This window comes from Lissotriton vulgaris, chromosome 2_1, assembly GCF_964263255.1.
Source record: "Lissotriton vulgaris chromosome 2_1, aLisVul1.2, whole genome shotgun sequence".
Lineage (NCBI taxonomy): Eukaryota > Metazoa > Chordata > Amphibia > Caudata > Salamandridae > Lissotriton > Lissotriton vulgaris.
Genome location: NC_141687.1, coordinates 378,070,978 through 378,088,383, shown reverse-complemented (window position 1 = coordinate 378,088,383; position 17,406 = coordinate 378,070,978). Strand labels below are relative to the sequence as shown.

Here is a 17,406-nt window from a genome sequence, read left to right as displayed (position 1 = left end):
CCTGCGCGGCAACGATAAGGAAATAAAACATTTAGGATGATAAAAAAAAGACAAGTTGTGTTTATTCAAAAATTCTTTATTTACGATTTAAGTAGAAGGTGTCTTTCTTTATACAATATCTCGTTTGAAAGGGCATAGTGGTGCCATAACCTGTATGCAAAGCCCAGGCCACCAAGAGCTCTACTCCCTCCCTCCCCTCCCCCCCCCCCGCACCCTCAACACAAGAAAGAAGAGCGCTGTTACCGCCTGCTCCCTCCTCCACACGCTGTGCCCAACAGTACCAGCCAGGGCACCAATGGAAGGCAGGAGGGAAACACTCGCTGTAGGGGTGTCCCTGGCCACCTTCAGAGGCCGTGACGCTGCCACAGCTGCACCTGGGCTCGGACCACACACAGGATGCCTTCAAGGACCTTAATATTGGGGTATGGAGGTCGTGGAGGCTTCATCTACCCCCTCCTATCTTCACACTACCCTTCCCTATGCATCTTTGAGCAACCCCCCAAAAAGCATGTATTCAACCTATGGAGCGCATGGTCCTTGAGGCAGAGTTAGGTCCTACCTCTGGGTGCCCTAGACACCCCCACTTCATCACAGTGAGGTCAATAGACCTGCTACACGTTCCCCACTGCTCTCTGCTGGGTGACCCTCTCTCGCGCAGTGTGGGAGCTCCTGGACTCCTCTGCGCGGAGAAGGGGCAGAGGGAATATGTGCAGGCGCTCATCTGTATAGGTATCCCAGAAGCCATGCCTGTGCCTGCTCTACCAATCCATCTCAAGGATTCTGAATTAAGGATAGGGGAAAACACCCACCATGATGTGCAGAAGGCGGAAAAAACTACTCCCAGTGACCTTCTACACATCACGCAGCCCCCCTGCAGCCCTACGGGGTCTTGCAGGCCCTGAGTCGAAGATGATGTGGACTGTATTTCCCCATCTCTAATCCTCTAATCCCTAGCCAATCTACACTGCTACAAGGCCCCATGACTTGCCCCGGTGCCCTGTCAGAATCCATGTCCTTGAGGGTTATAGGACTGATTTTGCATACAACATGTCCTTCTATGAGGCCGATCCATACAATCATCCCAGTGGACATTTTACGGGCCACCGTCCGGTGTGTCGTGGCCACTAATTCTAGGCTTGTCCCTTCCACCCTCCCCTCTCATGCTAGATTGGTGGTGGACTGTGCATGAGTTTTTACGCTCTGGGTCTTGGGCTCGGCCTCTGGTGCCCTGGCTGCAGTCCATAGATCCCTACTGAGCTGGGTACAGAAGGACATTTATACCTGGGATGACTTGTAGGGTGGAGGGTGCTCTGGGGAGGCTGGGCCCCTGTCTTGCTTTTCCCAGAATCGACCCATCCAAGTAGCGATTTCCATTTGTGCTTGTCTAGGCCAAGAAGTCCTTCATTTGTAGAGAGGATTTGCACAATGTTAATTAACATGGCTTAGGTATATATGGTATAGTTAGGGTGCATGGGGAGTCTTCGTAGGGGAGACAAAAACGTGTGCTCACAAGAGATGTGAACTTATAAAAGCATTAATGTGCCCAACTTCCTACTCCAGTCCCCTTCAATCTCCCGCCCACGATTAACACTCGTAGCTTTATGCAACAAACCATACCTCTGGTTGTAGAATACTCCTTTTCCTGTGCAGTCCAGCCTGCACACTCACTCTCTCTCTCTCGCTCTCTCTCATTATATATATATTTATATATATGTATGTATGTATGTATGTATAAATATATTTGTATATTATGGCAAAGAATGTCAGAGGCCTTCACGATTGGGCACGGTCTTCTGATCAGTTCTGGAGGCAGTTCCTTCCCCGGTACATATGCTGCATGTGTCCGACCAGCACTCCCCCAGACATCCATGTTGGACTTGAGGGGTCTTCATGTTTATTTGGTGGGAGAACGATCCTATTCCCCCAGAAAACACAGCATGTCCTGCAAAATCAGGGAGTCACACAGCGCCAGCCCAGCATCACCCCTTTTACTAATTTGCTCAGAGTTCTATCTTAAGCTGAAATTAAAAAAACAACAGACGTAGCATAACAACTGACTTCGCCGGAGGTGCTTGGCACGGCAGCGTCATTGCCACAGGGCCAACACCGGTTGCGTGCTCCTGGGTGGTGGTAGGTAGAACTTGTGTTCTGGTAACAACCAAAAGAAACAAACCACTCATACCCTCTCCTTTCCATTCACCTGGTGCCAAATCCTCCAAGTACACAAAGGCAGGAGAAGAAAGGAGACGCAGCTGGGCTCTTGAGAACAGCGCCAGTCCAGAGCGCCCCTCCCCCCTCTGCCAGCCAGGATCAGCGTATGATGCCCGTCAATAGCAGAAGCAGCACCAGCAGAGATGCCCTCACAGTAGCACCACCACTGCCGGCCGCTTGTTGCACTCCACTTGGGGGTCGGATGGGGGTCCTACGAGTGCATTTGGCCTTTCTTTTGGGGGACGCTGTGGGCATCAGGCCAAAGCCAAACTTTTGCTGGTAGTCGGGCACATAGTCCTGCAGTTCGTGGGCATTCTTGCTGGAACCCAAGGACACAGGTTTGGAAATGCGGTTGCGATTCTTGAGATGCGTGCAGTTCTTGCCTGTCTTCTTGTGGCCTGGGTGCGGGGCAGCTGGCTCAATGTTATGCAGACTGTGCTCCAAGTCTATGCCATACCCCTTCTCCTTGGAGGTGTGCTGGGAGTGGTGGTCTTTATGGGCCACCCGGTCCATGCTACTGAAGAAGTGGGTCTTTATCTGGTGCTGAGACTCTGTCCCCAAGCACACCATGAAGTCCTCTGCTTTGAAGGCCTTTAGGTCCTTACCCTGCATGTCCTCTGGGGTCTCGCAGATGACACTGGAGCTGGACCCCCGAAACCTCTGCAGCCAGTCCCACAGTGACCTGGCCTTACAGTCGCAGTCCCAGGGGTTGCCGTTCAACCTGAGGAACTCCAAGGCTGAAAGGTGGGCCAAGCACTCCCCTGGAAGTTCTGAGAGGCTATTGTTAAAGAGGAACAAGGTGGTCAGTCGCTTGAGATCATGGAAGGCCCGCCGGTGAACCCACTGCAGCTGGTTCTGATGGATCAGCAGCCGATCGAGGTTGATCAACCCGCGGAAAGTGTTCTGGTGCAGATTCCACAACTTGTTCCCATGGAGAAATAGATGGCTGAGATTCATCAGGTCAACGAAGATGTCATCTTGTAGAAACTCAATGTGGTTGTCTTGCAGGTACAGATACTGAAGATTGTGTAGGCCACTGAATATTCCACTGGGCAGGGAGCTCAGCCCACACTTGTAGAGATACAGGGCGTGGAGTCTGGACAGGCCCTGGAATGTCTCTGCTGCCAGAGCCCTGAGGAAGCGGTTGTCTCCCAAGTCCAGTTCCTCCAGGCTGTAGAAGCCATCAAAGGTGGCGGGGTCAATGAAGGTAATGTTGTTGGAGTAGATCCAGAGGGTGACCAGATAGGGGCTGAAGTGACCTCTGAGGAGCATGGTGATCTGGTTGTTCTGCAGGAAGACCCTCTCACTACTCTCTGGGATGCCCTCCGGGATGGCTGCAAAGTTATGGGCCTGGCAGCTGACAGTCATTGGGGATGGGTAGCAAATGCAGTTCACTGGGCAGGAGATGGTCATCTGGATCTTGAGTCCGAGCATCAGCAGGAAGAGCTCCAGGTAGTTCCCTGCAGGAAGAGAAACAGAAGAATCCGGGTTACATCAGGACGCATTTAAAAACCTTTTGACAAGACTGTGTAACAAAACCTGTTTAGCTGAACATGTCATAGAAACTCAGAGCTTCAACTTACAGTCGCAATTGCATGCTGGTGTTAAAAAGTAGCAGTTAATCACCACAAGGGAGCTACAGACTGAAACAGTATATTAATGTCCAAAGAATTGAAACCTAATCTCTGCCTCTCAAAGCAGGTCTCCTCAGTAGAGTCCTGGAGCAGTATCCAAGAGAACATGGAAGGGAATTTCACACCCACATCCCTCTGAGTGAGGCCTGCAAGTGTAAGGATGTGGGAGTGACACCTGGGGAGGTAGAAAGTGCAAAATGTATTGTGAATTACCCCCACCCTCTTTGCTGCGTGCCTTGAGGATTCCTGGGACAGTTAGCATGAGAAGGGACCTGGGAGACATTTTAAGGTCTCCCCATCGCAGCGCATACACTGTGCTGCGAGACATATTGTTTACTACTCAGTGGGCTTACAACTCGCCCACAGAATACCATTGGTTGTTTTTGTTGTCACTCTCATTTGCAATCTTTCAATAGCTCAGCTCCAGTAGGCATCCCTTCCTTTCTAGTATTAGCTCCTCCATGGAGCCTAGACCACGTTAATGTGTTCTTCCACGTCTTTTTTCTTCCTTGTCTTTTTGAGATGCAGTATTTTTTACAAGCATTTCAGCATCATTCCTGGACATGTACAGTACTTTCCTACTTTTAGCCCCTTCACTGCAGCGGCTATTCCGCCGAAGTGCTAAGGGGGCGGGGCGGCCGCGCGGCCGGGCCGTGCTGGTGACGAAACCGCTCCGTCACCAGCCGCGGTTGAGCTGTGCTCATGATGGAGAGGTTCCGTCCTGGACCCGCCCACTCAATAGAACGCGCCGCGCAGGCGCGAAATCAGCGCTGCGCAGGCGCGGCGGCAGGGCCATGACGGAACCGTTCCGTCATCAGCACAGCGCCACCGCAGCTGATGACGGAGCGGTTCCGTCATCAGCACGGATAGGGTTAACATTGGGACACGGCTGTTGCTTTCACCTTATCTGCCATCTCTATCGACGCTCTAGTTACTTATGCTTACATCTGTACTCTTCCATGCCCCTCTACTCTATGCTACCCCACTCTAGACCACACCACTCCACTCTACAGTCAATGCTATTCCACTGTACGCCCCTCAACTCTATGCCACTCTACTCTAACCCACTCTACTCTATGCCATTCTACTCTACGTCCCTCTACTCTATGCTGTTCCACTCTACACTGCTCCACTCAACTCTACTCCACTCTACACCACTCCTTTCTACTCCAATACACTCCACTCTGTTCAACGTCACTCCACTCGATGCCACTCCGCTCTACTCTACACAACTCTACTTCACTTCACTCCCCAGAGTGCAACTCCACGGCACTTTACTCTACACCACTCTACAACACTCTATGCCACTTCATTCTACGTCACTCCACTTTATGACATTCGACTCTATGCCACTCCATTCGACTCTATACCTCTACTTTACTCTACTCCTTACCACTCTAGTCTGTGCCCCTCCACGCATTTCCAAGTCATTCTACACCACTCTACTCCAGACCATGCTACTCTATGTCACTCCACTCGACTCAATGCCACTCCACTCTACTCTACTCCACTCCACTCTACACCACTCCACTCTATGACATGACACTCCAGACTATGTCACTCCATTCTACACCACACCACACCACTCCACTCAACCGCCACTCCACTCTATGCCACTCAATTCTATGTCACTCTAGTCTATGCTACTCCACTTCACTAAATGCCACTCTACTCTAAATCACACTATGCTACTGCACTCCACTTTACACCACTTTGTGCCACTCTACGCTATTCCACTCCAGTGTTCACCACCCTATGCCACCCTATTTCCCTCTATTCCATTCTACTCCACACCACTCTTTACCACTCTTTACCATTCTACACCATGCTACTCTACGCTACTCCATGCAACTCTCTGCCACTCCACGTAACACTATGCTATTCTACTCCACTTTACACCTCTCCAGTCTATGTCATTCTAATCTACACTACTCCATGCCACTCTATGCCACTCCAGTCTAATCCACATCAATCTACGCCATTCCACTCCCCTCTATGCCACTCTTCTCTACACTTCTTTACTCTATGGCACGCTACTCTACACCAGTCCACTCCATGAATTATATCCATTTTATAAAGTGAAACAAATCACACCCAAAGGTGCATCTCAGGAGTCAGCCTCTTCATGTATCACCTATACTCATTCAAATAACCAGGTTTTTAGCAATTTCTTAAACTGAGTGAAGTCCACCCAGCCTCTCTACTCTACCCAATTCAACTCTCTGTCACATTGCACTGCTCTACTTTACGCCGGTCTACTGTACGCCACTTATTTTACACTGCTCTACTGTATACCACTCTACTCTACACGACTCCACCCTACATCACACCACTCTATTCTACACCACTTCACTCTACTGTACACAACTGTACTCCAGTCTACATTGCTCACTGCCACTCCACTTCATGCCACTCCGCTCTATTCCACTCTACTCCACTGTCCTCTACACCACTCCTCTCTACACCACGGCACTAACGATGAGTCATGCTGAACAGCAGCCATGCTTCTGTACAACATGGCTTAAAGACACTGGCAAAAGCCAACAGCTTTCACATAGGTGAGTCCTATTGGCTTTGCCAATGCTTATTTCTCACAGATCTCTTTTGTGGGGACAAACAAGAGAGAAAAACAGAGAGAGCATGATGGGTGATCGAGAGACCTCTCATCTATCCCACTGAGAGTGAAAATGGGAAGCACCCAAACGCAGCCGCAGCCCGTGCTGTGGGACCGGGTGGTGGGGGATTTCCACAGCGACCAGGGAAATTGAATTATTTATTTAATTTTCCCTCGAGGTCGTCTGTTGAATCCCCCCCACTCGGCCCCACAGCTCTTACCTGCACGAGCCGCTCCTGCCCAAACGGCTGGTGCTCACCTGAGAAAATGTCCTGACTAAAATCTAATGAGACTTTAGAAAGGGCCACTCACCCCGTTTAATGCAATTGGAAGGCTACTGAATAGTAAGAAATGCAAACTTCCCGGGCCATGATAGTTACTTTTGGATTAAACAAAATAGATTATATTTCAGAAGTATAATTTATAAGCTTTGGAAGCCAAATACACTTTTGACAATGACAGTCTCATATCTTCTTTATAGACAGAATTTGTTTGGCGCTGCCTCTTGCCTTCACACAAGTAATCCAGTCATTGAGATAAGCTGCCCCATGCCACATAAAAAGTACACACGAAGTGATTCACTGCCCTTGCCTTTAAGGGTGTATTGAAAGAGCGATGAAATACTCTTTTATCAGAGAGAATAAAGTGAAAAAATAATAAACTGCTGCCCCACAGGAGTACATCCAGTGCTTAATTTGAACCAGTGGTTATCATTGGCGCTTATAAATGGGGAACGGCATTTCTTTTCTGCATCTGATGTGTACAGAGTGCGAGAGACACAGCTCGGAAAGACGGAGGAAAAGAAAGACGGAAAAAGCGTCACAAAGAGAAAGCAGAAAGAGAGAAAGGGTAAGGGAGTGTATAGTAGTGGATTAAAGCGGCATGAGGTGTATTTAAGACTACCAGCCTTGGTATTCGACGAGCCGATGTTTAATTCCACCAGCCGCGGGCTTCTGAGCAAAGGATGGGTACCAGCACTCTTTCTTTCACAAATTAATTACGGAGTACACCAGAAAATGGTAAGCTACACCAGAGTCTGACTAGGAGAGAAAATAGACCTGGGCACAAAAATGAAAGTGCCCTCCCCCCACTAGTGAATCAGATAGTTAAAAGAAAGTGGCCTTCATTCTGCAATTTGGTCACTTTTGAACTGTAAAAGCAAGTGGTACAGCTGTTTTGCAAGGTAAGGGAGACTGCATGCATTTGTGCAGCTGTTTGTAAGGTAATGAGACTGCATGCATTTGTACAGCTGTTTTGCAATGTATGGGAGACTGCATGCATTTGTGCTTGCTGAAGGCAATGTTTGCCCCCACACTGACCCGACAGAAAAGCCCTTCTGGCACGGCCAATCTACCCTATAAAGCAGCCTGACCCTGGCTACCCCTGCTGTCTCAGAAGTACCCCCAGATACTCAAAGAGAGCCACAGACCTCTCTCGAGTGGCCCAGTAGGATATTTTCACCTTTCAATGCTTTTGAAAACTGAAAAAAATCTTAAGATTTCTTTGTTCGCGCTTGTCAAGAACACCCCTATGCATTCATAAATCGGACATTAGGTAGTAAAATGACTAATGCACTTCATCCATGCTGGCCCGAATTCAACGTGTAGCTGGTAATGCTAATGTCCTCTGACCCCCATAGTTCAGCAATATCCTTGCAATGTTGGCTCCCAGGTGTGAGTCCAAGAGAGAGTTTATTTACGAGATACCCCTTCTTGTCTGAGTAGAGAAACCTTTAAATCTTTCTGGTTTCAGAATCTGTTAGTATTCTCATTTATGACCTATAACATTCTTTCCCCAGCGTGTGTCATTTTGAGTGTTGTGTCCTACTCCAGCAGAGAATCCAGGTTCCGCCTAGGGGGGCTGCGTTAATGGTCTTTAATGTACAACAGTCTCAGTCTCAGTTAACAACGAATTCCTTTTGCCACTGAAATGTTCTCTCCACCCTTTTCACAATCATACTGCCCTCCTGTTACGCCTCCTGACTAGGATGAGTGAATGTTGGTCACCATCGACAGTGACGCGCTCGCAGTAGACCATGCCACCTGTCCTACGGAGTAGTCCCCAAGCACCTCATAGGCGGCGTCACCAACGCACTCAACAGATCTTTGAGGGGTGGGGGTCTCATAATCTGTGAAACGACCACACTGAAAAAGGTCTCCTGGGGACCCATAGTCTGTGACACTGAACCTCTGCTTGAGCCTGTGGGGTGACACAGACTGTGATACCCACACAACTAAAGGGTTATTGGGGGTTTATAGCCTGTGACGTCAGACTCCTGCCTGGTCTTCTGAGGTCTTGCAGACTGATACTGACACTCTATGTCTTATAGCCTGTGACACCCACACTCCCCAGGGGGGGTCACTTGTGGGTGTCTCGTATACTAGTACACCCTAGAGATGTCTACTGGGGTCTCACAGATTGTGGCACCTGCACCTCAGAGAGATACGCTGAGCTGTCCCATAGGCTGACACCCACCTAGGGGGGTCTTCGGCATGGATAGCCTCCGCCTGAGGGACTCGGACTCACATATCCAGCCTTCGAAGAGGTCTGTGGGGCTTTCGGGGGGGTGCGACACTGGGGCCACTGACCCCCAGACCGGTCCCTGGAGTGAAGGTAGCTATCCCAGAGCCCTCAGAGGTCATCTCAGGCTCGCGGGGTCTTTGATAATGAACGCCCAGACTGGCGTAATGGTGCCAGGGTCCTCGGTGCCGCCCACCCCATAGGTCTGCAGGTGATCCTGGCTCAGGGGCTAGGGACACACTGGGCCCCGGTGGGGCCCGCAGCAGTTCACTCTTAGCACCCTGGACTCCAGATCCTGTCCCAGGCACTTACCTTCAACTTCCATTCTAATTGTGCATTAATTAGCCATTAGCTTAAAGTATTCGGGGCTGATCTGTTATCTTTGGAGGTGTCCGGCCTGATTGCCAGAGTTAGAGGAACAGAATTATTCATTCTGCTCATTAGCGGCTCCTTCCCGGCGCCGCAACCTTCACAGGCTAACGAGCAGGGAAGGCCTCCCCCCTCCCGATGCAATATTAATCAGGCCTGGCTGCTGCGCCGCGCGCGGCCTGCCCCTGATGAATCTTCCTGCAGGGCTGCGGAGTGCTGTCAGGTACCCCGTAAAGGAGAGGCGAGGGCCCCGCGGGGGTTGGCGGCTCCCAGGCCGGGGCAAGGCACGGATGCCCGGGGCCCTCCTGCAAGCTAGGGAAGTGGCCCCTCGGACTCTGCTTTTAAGATGCAGCTATTTTCAGGGTTTAATGGGGCCTTCGGGACTTTCGGCCCCGGTGCTCTGCACCTGCTGCATCAATGGTAGGTACGCCCATGGCTCTGCAACGGCCACGAGTGGGGGCCCCGCAGGGCACGGAAGGGAAGGGGGAGGAGGATGCTGGCTTGGACTATTTAAAGGGGCACGGGCCGGTGGCGTAAGCCAAAATGATGGCGCCATCTTGTAGAATGTGCTGAAGGGCTCCTGGTGCCCCCATGTCGCATTTATAGTCCGTAGGCTGAATGGGGAGGGGCTGAAAGGTTGCCTCTTATACCCCCCTCCCTCCTACCCTGTGCCAGCCACGGGGGCTGCAGGGGAGGTGTTATGGCCAGGAGCGGCCGGTAACTTATAAATGCGGCGGGCAAGCAAAGTGCCCCACCGCACCCCACAACATATTTGGTTATGACCTCGAAAAGGGCTATAAGGCAAGGGCCCCTCAGAGGCCGGCAGAGGGGTGGAGGCTCCTAGTTAGGACTCTGCAATAGGCTACGAGGCACAGGGTGGAGCCTTTTGACCAGTGACGGTTTCTCCACTAGGGCGGAGGAGCCTCACCCCACTGTTTTTTTCATCAGTATAAGAAGAAATAAAATGATAATAACAGAGTTATAATCATTTTATTTTTCACTTTTTCGTGCAGGGCAGTGAGGCATGACGGGGTGGGGCGGAGCTGACAGCAGCGGCGGATTGGTTTGCCCCCACTCCCAAGTGCACATGACTGTTTGGCCAACCCTCTAGATCCGCATAACAGTCATGTGCCCTTACCCTCCTCTCCAACCAGGCTGCATTACAACCTGGATGAAGAACATGCCCAGGCCCCTAGGCCGCTTCTGAGCACCGAGCCATGGCGCTCAGACCAATCATAAAAGTGCATTACAGCGTTATGATTGGCTCAGGGGAGCCTGGGTGCTTCCAGGCTGCTTCCTGTTCCTGCCGGCGGGATGAGGAGATGCGACCAGGAGGAGCGGCAAGGAGGACCCCCTGCTGGCGCCCCTCCACCCCAGATCGGGTCCAGCTGCTGCTGCTTTTGACTAGGATTGCAATGGGATATGGGCTGTGAGGTATAGGCCCTTACAGGGAACATGCAGAGGGGTATAGGCTCCTTGGCCTGGGCTCTGCAATGGGATGCAGGTTAGAAGGCAAGGGTGGCAGTAGGGACTGAGAGCTACAGGGACGGCAGAAGACCTTCGGGTGTTTGAAGAGTCTTTGGCAAGAGGCCGCCATTTTAGTGATAGGTCTTAGGTAAACGACAGGCAAGGGGTGGAAGCTGCTCGGCAAGAGCCTGGTAAGGATTCCGAAGTTCATAGGCAAGTGATGGGCAGAGTTGAATCTTTTTAAATGGCAGTGGCATGAGATGTGATCTCTTATGCAAAGAGTTAGAAGTTTTTGCCTCTAGATCCCCAAGGGATTGAAGCCCCCTATCCAAGGTTCCTCTTATCATATACAGATGTATGGCAAGGGGCCGAAAGAGACAAGGTTCTGTAAAGGAATACAAGTCTCAGGCCAGGGCAACAAACTACAGATAAACACATACAGCGACAGTGGGGCGCTCAAGAGAAATGAAAAGATGAAGATTAAAAGGGTAGCGACACGACTGCTAGGAAAGGAGCAGCAAAGCAATTCAGACTGCCAGGGCCGGACTGGCCGTAGCGGGCACTGGGCATTTCCCCAATGGGCCGCCAGGGTGGTGGCCTGTTTTTGGACCCTGGCGGACATTTTTATTACCTGGGGTCGGCAATATAGGCCCCCTGTAACAAAATCGGCCGAAACCGGCCCTAGCAAAAGCTCAGCCGTACCACCCCTCCCCTCCCAGGGGGGCAGGCCGAGCAGTTTGCCAGGGTCTGTTTCTGTTCCCAGTCCGGCTGCTAGGGAAAAACTTGCCTGGGAATTCCGATTTTGGAGAATTGGCTGAAAGTGAAGACAGCTTGGGAACGACCTGCTAGAGGACAACCTTCAAAATAATGGAAACTGGTAGGACATGCAAGGGAATCCGAATTCCATGAAACTACCTGGAAGAGGAATGAGACAGCTGCTAGGTAACTTACATGCAAACAGACTGTCTGTCTGCTAGGTAAATACCTGCAGAGAGACAGTCTGCTAGGAATAAACCTGCAAGGAGAGACGGACTGCAGGGCAGAGGCCACAAAAAGAATGCTGGGCACTAGGGAATGGCGTGCCAAGGGCTCCTAGGGGAATGCCGGCAGGCTGCAGGCGGAGTCAAACTGCTACTAGGTAACTCCGTGCAAAGGGACAGAAAAGGCTGGGGAAAGTACACAAGGGACTGCACTCTACCAAGAAAGAGCTTCTCGAGGCAGAGGTGGCTGGATGAGTGTATTCATCCCTTTGGGAGAAAAATATTATTTGTATTTTCCTCCTGCATTCAAAGTTAGCCGGGCACCGCATTTGCACCACAGAAGCTAAAACTCCACTGTCTCATTAATTACACTGCAGCCACTGGGCTGTCAGACATTTGCAAGAAATGGCAAGAAATATGTCCATGGAGAGTATGACTGATAGCACCAGTTTCCATATTAAAAAAAAATACTTGTCAGTAGTAAGAGCCAAAAATAAGGGTTTCTTTCATTGTACCCCTGTGCGACTACAATAGAACTACATTGCTGCAAATACCATCGACCTCAAAACTTTCTGGATTTAATTAGCTTTTGGCGCCGAAGGAGTATTTCTTTTACAATGATTTCTGTGGGACACACATCTCATATTCTATTTCTATCACCAAGAAAAGCACCCAGCCGAGTCCTCTTTGTCACCCAGTCTTCCTTGCCCTTTCTAGTCTGCCTATTGATTATAGGAAGGTATGCTCCAATGAAAGTACTCATGAAATCTATGGTTCTTGCATCTCTGGTAAGGGTTTTAAGGATTTATCTGCCATCCAAACCATACCAGCAAAATTATACTATGTCTGTGATGTATGTGTATCGTCTTAAGTCGGGTTAGCCTAACACATGTTAAAATTAATTATGTGTTGGGGAAAGTAGACGAATACCCTGCATTATATGCGAAACACCTAATCATACATCTCTGCCAATCTCTCCGTTTCAGCAAATGTAACACACTCCAAAGATCTTGGGCAGAAACAAACTAATTGTAATTTCATTATTAAACTAGACATTTAACAAATCTCTGCTAACTATACACAACTAAAGAGCCATGTACAAAGCAATCAAGGATACCCGACCATTCAGTAATACACAACTGTTGGTGGAAATTCCATGGACTTGTTTGTAAATAGTGTGCTACAAGAAGATCATAACATAAATATTGACACCAAAAATATCGAGAAGTATGCATATGGAAGTACAGGTTTACAATGATTAGCTCTAAGATATGTACCTTCAAGGTACACATCTGTGGAGTTTAAAATAGTAAACCTATACTTACCCACCTGTGCTTACCTTATGTGTATTTTGGTCATCAATGCAGTGGCATGGCTAGACCTTTGGCCGCCCATGGCGGTCCCTGCTTTTGCCACCCTGTGACAGCCGCAGGTAAGAGCGAAGGGGGGAAGGTCATCGCCCCCAAAACGTGTGCAGCCCCGGGCGGACCGCCCCCGCTCTACCCTTAGCTACGCCACTGCATCAATCGCCGGCTCACGGGCATTCCCAAATTTGCCTCGGTCGCCCAAGAGCTGGTGAAATTACACTGGCTGCCTGTGCGCAAGCGGATTGCATTTAAAGCATTATGCTTAGTCTTCAAGGCACTTAAAGGGCTGGGTCCGCAGTGTATGATCCAGTACTTTCAGTGGTACAAACCTGTAAGATCACTGAGATCAACCGACCAGGGGCTGATAGTGGTCCCAAGAATTAAGAAAGCCCGAATGGGAGGCAGAAGCTTCTCTTTGGGAGCAGCAAAGGCTTGGAACGCCTTGCCAGCGGACCTCAGACAGATACCAGACTTGATGTCCTTTCGGAAGGTCTTGAAAACATTGTTATTTAGGCAATAAGCTTTGCGGCTAGTCTTTGGAGTGGTCAACCAGCGCCAGGACACCGTCTGGTAACAGTGCGCTTTATAAATGTTCTAAATAAATAAATAATGTATTTGATATATTATTTGTGTAATTTGATTTCCCAGCATCAGAATAAGTCCTGTATGAAGAGGGAACCTAAATCAAGAATGAACCCCAATGCCTTGGTAGATTGTGCTATACACATACTCATAACATGGGTGTATGTCCAGAATATTGTTGCCGAAAATATCAGGTGCATTGGATCGCATTAGCGCCAGATTTCCTATCAGGAACTTCAGTAAGGTGACATTTTTGTGAAAGATATTTATGGCACAATATTTTTGTAAGATGATGTTCTTAGTCCACATTATTGTGTACCTGTGCCTGGAAAGTAACACTGTCCCGTGTGCCTGAATCAAGAAGCCAGGAGTGACTACCATTTGCAAATCTGGACTCCAGTGACTAACAACGAGTTTTGAAATCTGTCCCTGATCCCTGAATTACTTCCTATCGTCTTCACATTTCTCTTCTCCCTATTTCACTCTCATCCTCCCTTCTCCAGAACGCTCTTCCGTTCATTTTCTCTTCTCTCATTTCTTTCCTTTCTTCTCTCCTCTAGAGCAGGGCAAATTTCAAACAAAGCCAGTGTAATGTGAGTAATTCCGGGAATTTAGCATTATGCCAGTTACGGTAAATTGCAGGAATCATGCCATTACACTCATTGCAAAATTACACGCTGCTCACAGCAAAATATGACCGCTGGAACAACACAGACAGCCAGAACGAGAGCAGCTGTTGCTCGCAACACTCCTGTTTGCCATGCTTTTTTGCTGCAAAAGACATCCTCGGATCATAAATTGATGCGATGACGCATTTTGTACTAAAATATAGCACTAAATGAGGATTTGCATTTCACATAATGACACCAAATATTGCATAATTGCTTGAAAGCAAAGGAAGCCAATTTCACACATCCCTACTACCACCTTCTCTCATTTTACCGCTATAGTTCAGAGCAGTTCCTCTACTCTATTTTTCAGAGTTCTCTCCCAGTTGTCTCTCCTCCCCTCCTCTTAGCCTCTCCCCACCTGGGCCCAGCGCGCTCTACCTCCGCGCCTCTGGCCCCGCCCTCTTCTGGTATATTCCATGTAAACAGTGCTGCTCAGGTGCGAGGCCCTCGGAGAGCAGTATAATGAGCCCAGGGTCACCCGGGGAGTTGGGCCTGTGTTTACTGGCGAAGCACGCAGGGCTCTGCGCCTCTTCGGAGCATGCCGCCGGCCCTATTATTTCAAGAAACTCAACCCTTAATACGAGAGAAGATTTACAGCGCTTTATCTTTTTATTCTGAATTATCGCTCCCACTGAATAGGGCGCCGAGCGCATTACTAAAAATAATAAAACCGGAACAAAACGCACTATATTAAAACCATAAAATAAAGGCCTCAGGGGAAAGATGGCGACGGGGCTGAAGATATTTCAGTGAGCGCAGAATGTTACAAAACAAGCGCCATGTTGAAAGAGAGAATAATTGCTGTTTACTGGAGGGTCAGAGGTGACTCACCAGGAGCGGGCCCCACCCTGTAGGATATGGGGGAGGCACGGGTAAGGTCACCTCTCCCTCCAAACCTCTTGAACATATTAACCATTAGTGCAGTGGCAATTAAACGTGGTTTTATTAACCTTCTCGGTTGCACAATGGTAAGAATAAAAGGCCGACAATTTTCTGCCAGGAATGGAGCACTGACAAACAACTCTCTGCAGTGTTCGCAATAACCACCTGAGCCATCATGCTGACTGCATGACTCCAGATGAAGTGAGACTCTTGTAGTACAGATGCCCACATGGGACATTTTCGAAAGCAGGGCATCAGCTACTCAAGAACATAACACACCAGAAGCTGCCACTCATAACAACAAAATACTATGCCCTTTGTAACGACATTGGCTGCCCTCTGGAACAATAGTTGCCCTCCATAACACCACAAAACAACCCTTTGTGACACTACTAGTCTGCTATCTGTAACAAAAGCTGCTCTCCTTAACTAAACAGCACTGGCTACCCTCCATAACATTACAACACAAGCTGCCCTCTGCAGAAGTCAATACTTAGATGCACATTGTAACAAGACACCACTAGCTTGCATTTGTAACCCACCGCACCACTAGCTGCCATCTGTAACCCACCGCACCACTAGCTGCCCACTGTAACCCAGCACACTACTAGCTGCCAAGTGTAACCCACCTCACCACTAGCTTCCCCTTGTAACCCACCACACCAATAGCTGCCATCTGTAACCCACCACACCACTATCTTCCCCTTGTAACCCACCACACCACTAGCTGCCATCTGTAACCCACAGCACCACTAGCTGCCCACTGTAACCCACCGCACCACTAGCTGCCCACTGTAGCCCACCACACCACTAGCTGCCATCTGTAACCCACGGCACCACTAGCTGCCATTTGTAACCCACCACACAACTGGGTGCCCACTATAACCCATCGCACTACTAGCTGCCATCTGTAACCCACCACACCACTAGCTGCCCACTGTAATCCACCACACCACTAGCTGCCCTCTGTAAACCAGCGCACTACTAGCTGCCCACTGTAACCCACCGCACCACTAGCTTCCCCTTGTAACCCACCACACCACTAGCTTCCCCTTGTAACCCACCACACCATTAGCTGCCATCTGTAACCCACCACACCACTAGCTTCCCCTTGTAACCCACCACACCACTAGCTTGCTTCTGTAACCCACCACACCACTAGCTGCCATCTGTAACCCACCACACCACTAGCTGCCATCTGTAACCCACCACACCACTAGCTGCCATCTGTAACCCACCGCACCACTAGCTGCCATCTGTAACCCATGGCACCACTAGCTGCCATTTGTAACCCACCACACTACTAGCTGCCATCTGTAACCCACTGCACTACTAGCTGCCATCTGTAACCCACCGCACCATTAGCTTCCCCTTGTAACCCACCATACCACTAGCTGCCATCTGTAACCCACCACACCACTAGCTGCCATCTGTAACCCATGGCACCACTAGCTGCCATCTGTAACCCACTGCACTACTAGCTGCCATCTGTAACCCATGGCACCACTAGCTGCCATCTGTAACCCACTGCACTACTAGCTGCCATCTGTAACCCACCACACCACTAGCTGCCATCTGTAACCCATGGCACCACTAGCTGCCATCTGTAACCCACTGCACTACTAGCTGCCATCTGTAACCCACCGCACCATTAGCTTCCCCTTGTAACCCACCATACCACTAGCTGCCCACTGTAACCCACCGCACCACTAGCTTCCACTTGTAACCCACCGCACCACTAGCTGCCATTTGTAACCCACCACACAACTGGGTGCCCACTATAACCCAGTGCACTACTAGCTGCCATCTGTAACCCACCACACCACTAGCTGCCCACTGTAACCCACCACACCACTAGCTGCCCACTGTAACCCACCACACCACTAGCTGCCCACTGTAAACCAGCGCACTACTAGCTGCCCACTGTAACCCACCGCACCACTAGCTTCCCCTTGTAACCCACCACACCACTAGCTTCCCCTTGTAACCCACCACACCATTAGCTGCCATATGTAACCCACCACACCACTAGCTTCCCCTTGTAACCCACCACACCACTAGCTTGCTTCTGTAACCCACCACACCACTAGCTGCCATCTGTAACCCACC

At 49.8% G+C, this 17,406-nt stretch overlaps 1 protein-coding gene across 2 annotated transcripts in view; it reads right to left on the bottom strand.

Moving 5' to 3' along the window:
- Positions 1-237: 237 nt before the first annotated feature.
- Positions 238-17,406, bottom strand: part of RTN4RL1 (reticulon 4 receptor like 1) — a 279,099-nt gene continuing 261,930 nt past the window's right edge. For both annotated transcript variants that reach the window (XM_086955192.1, XM_086955194.1), the window contains exon 2: positions 238-3,671. In XM_086955192.1, the coding sequence (XP_086811318.1) occupies positions 2,311-3,671 (1,361 nt within the window). In that variant the 3' untranslated portion in view covers positions 238-2,310. The remainder of the gene's footprint in view (positions 3,672-17,406) is intronic.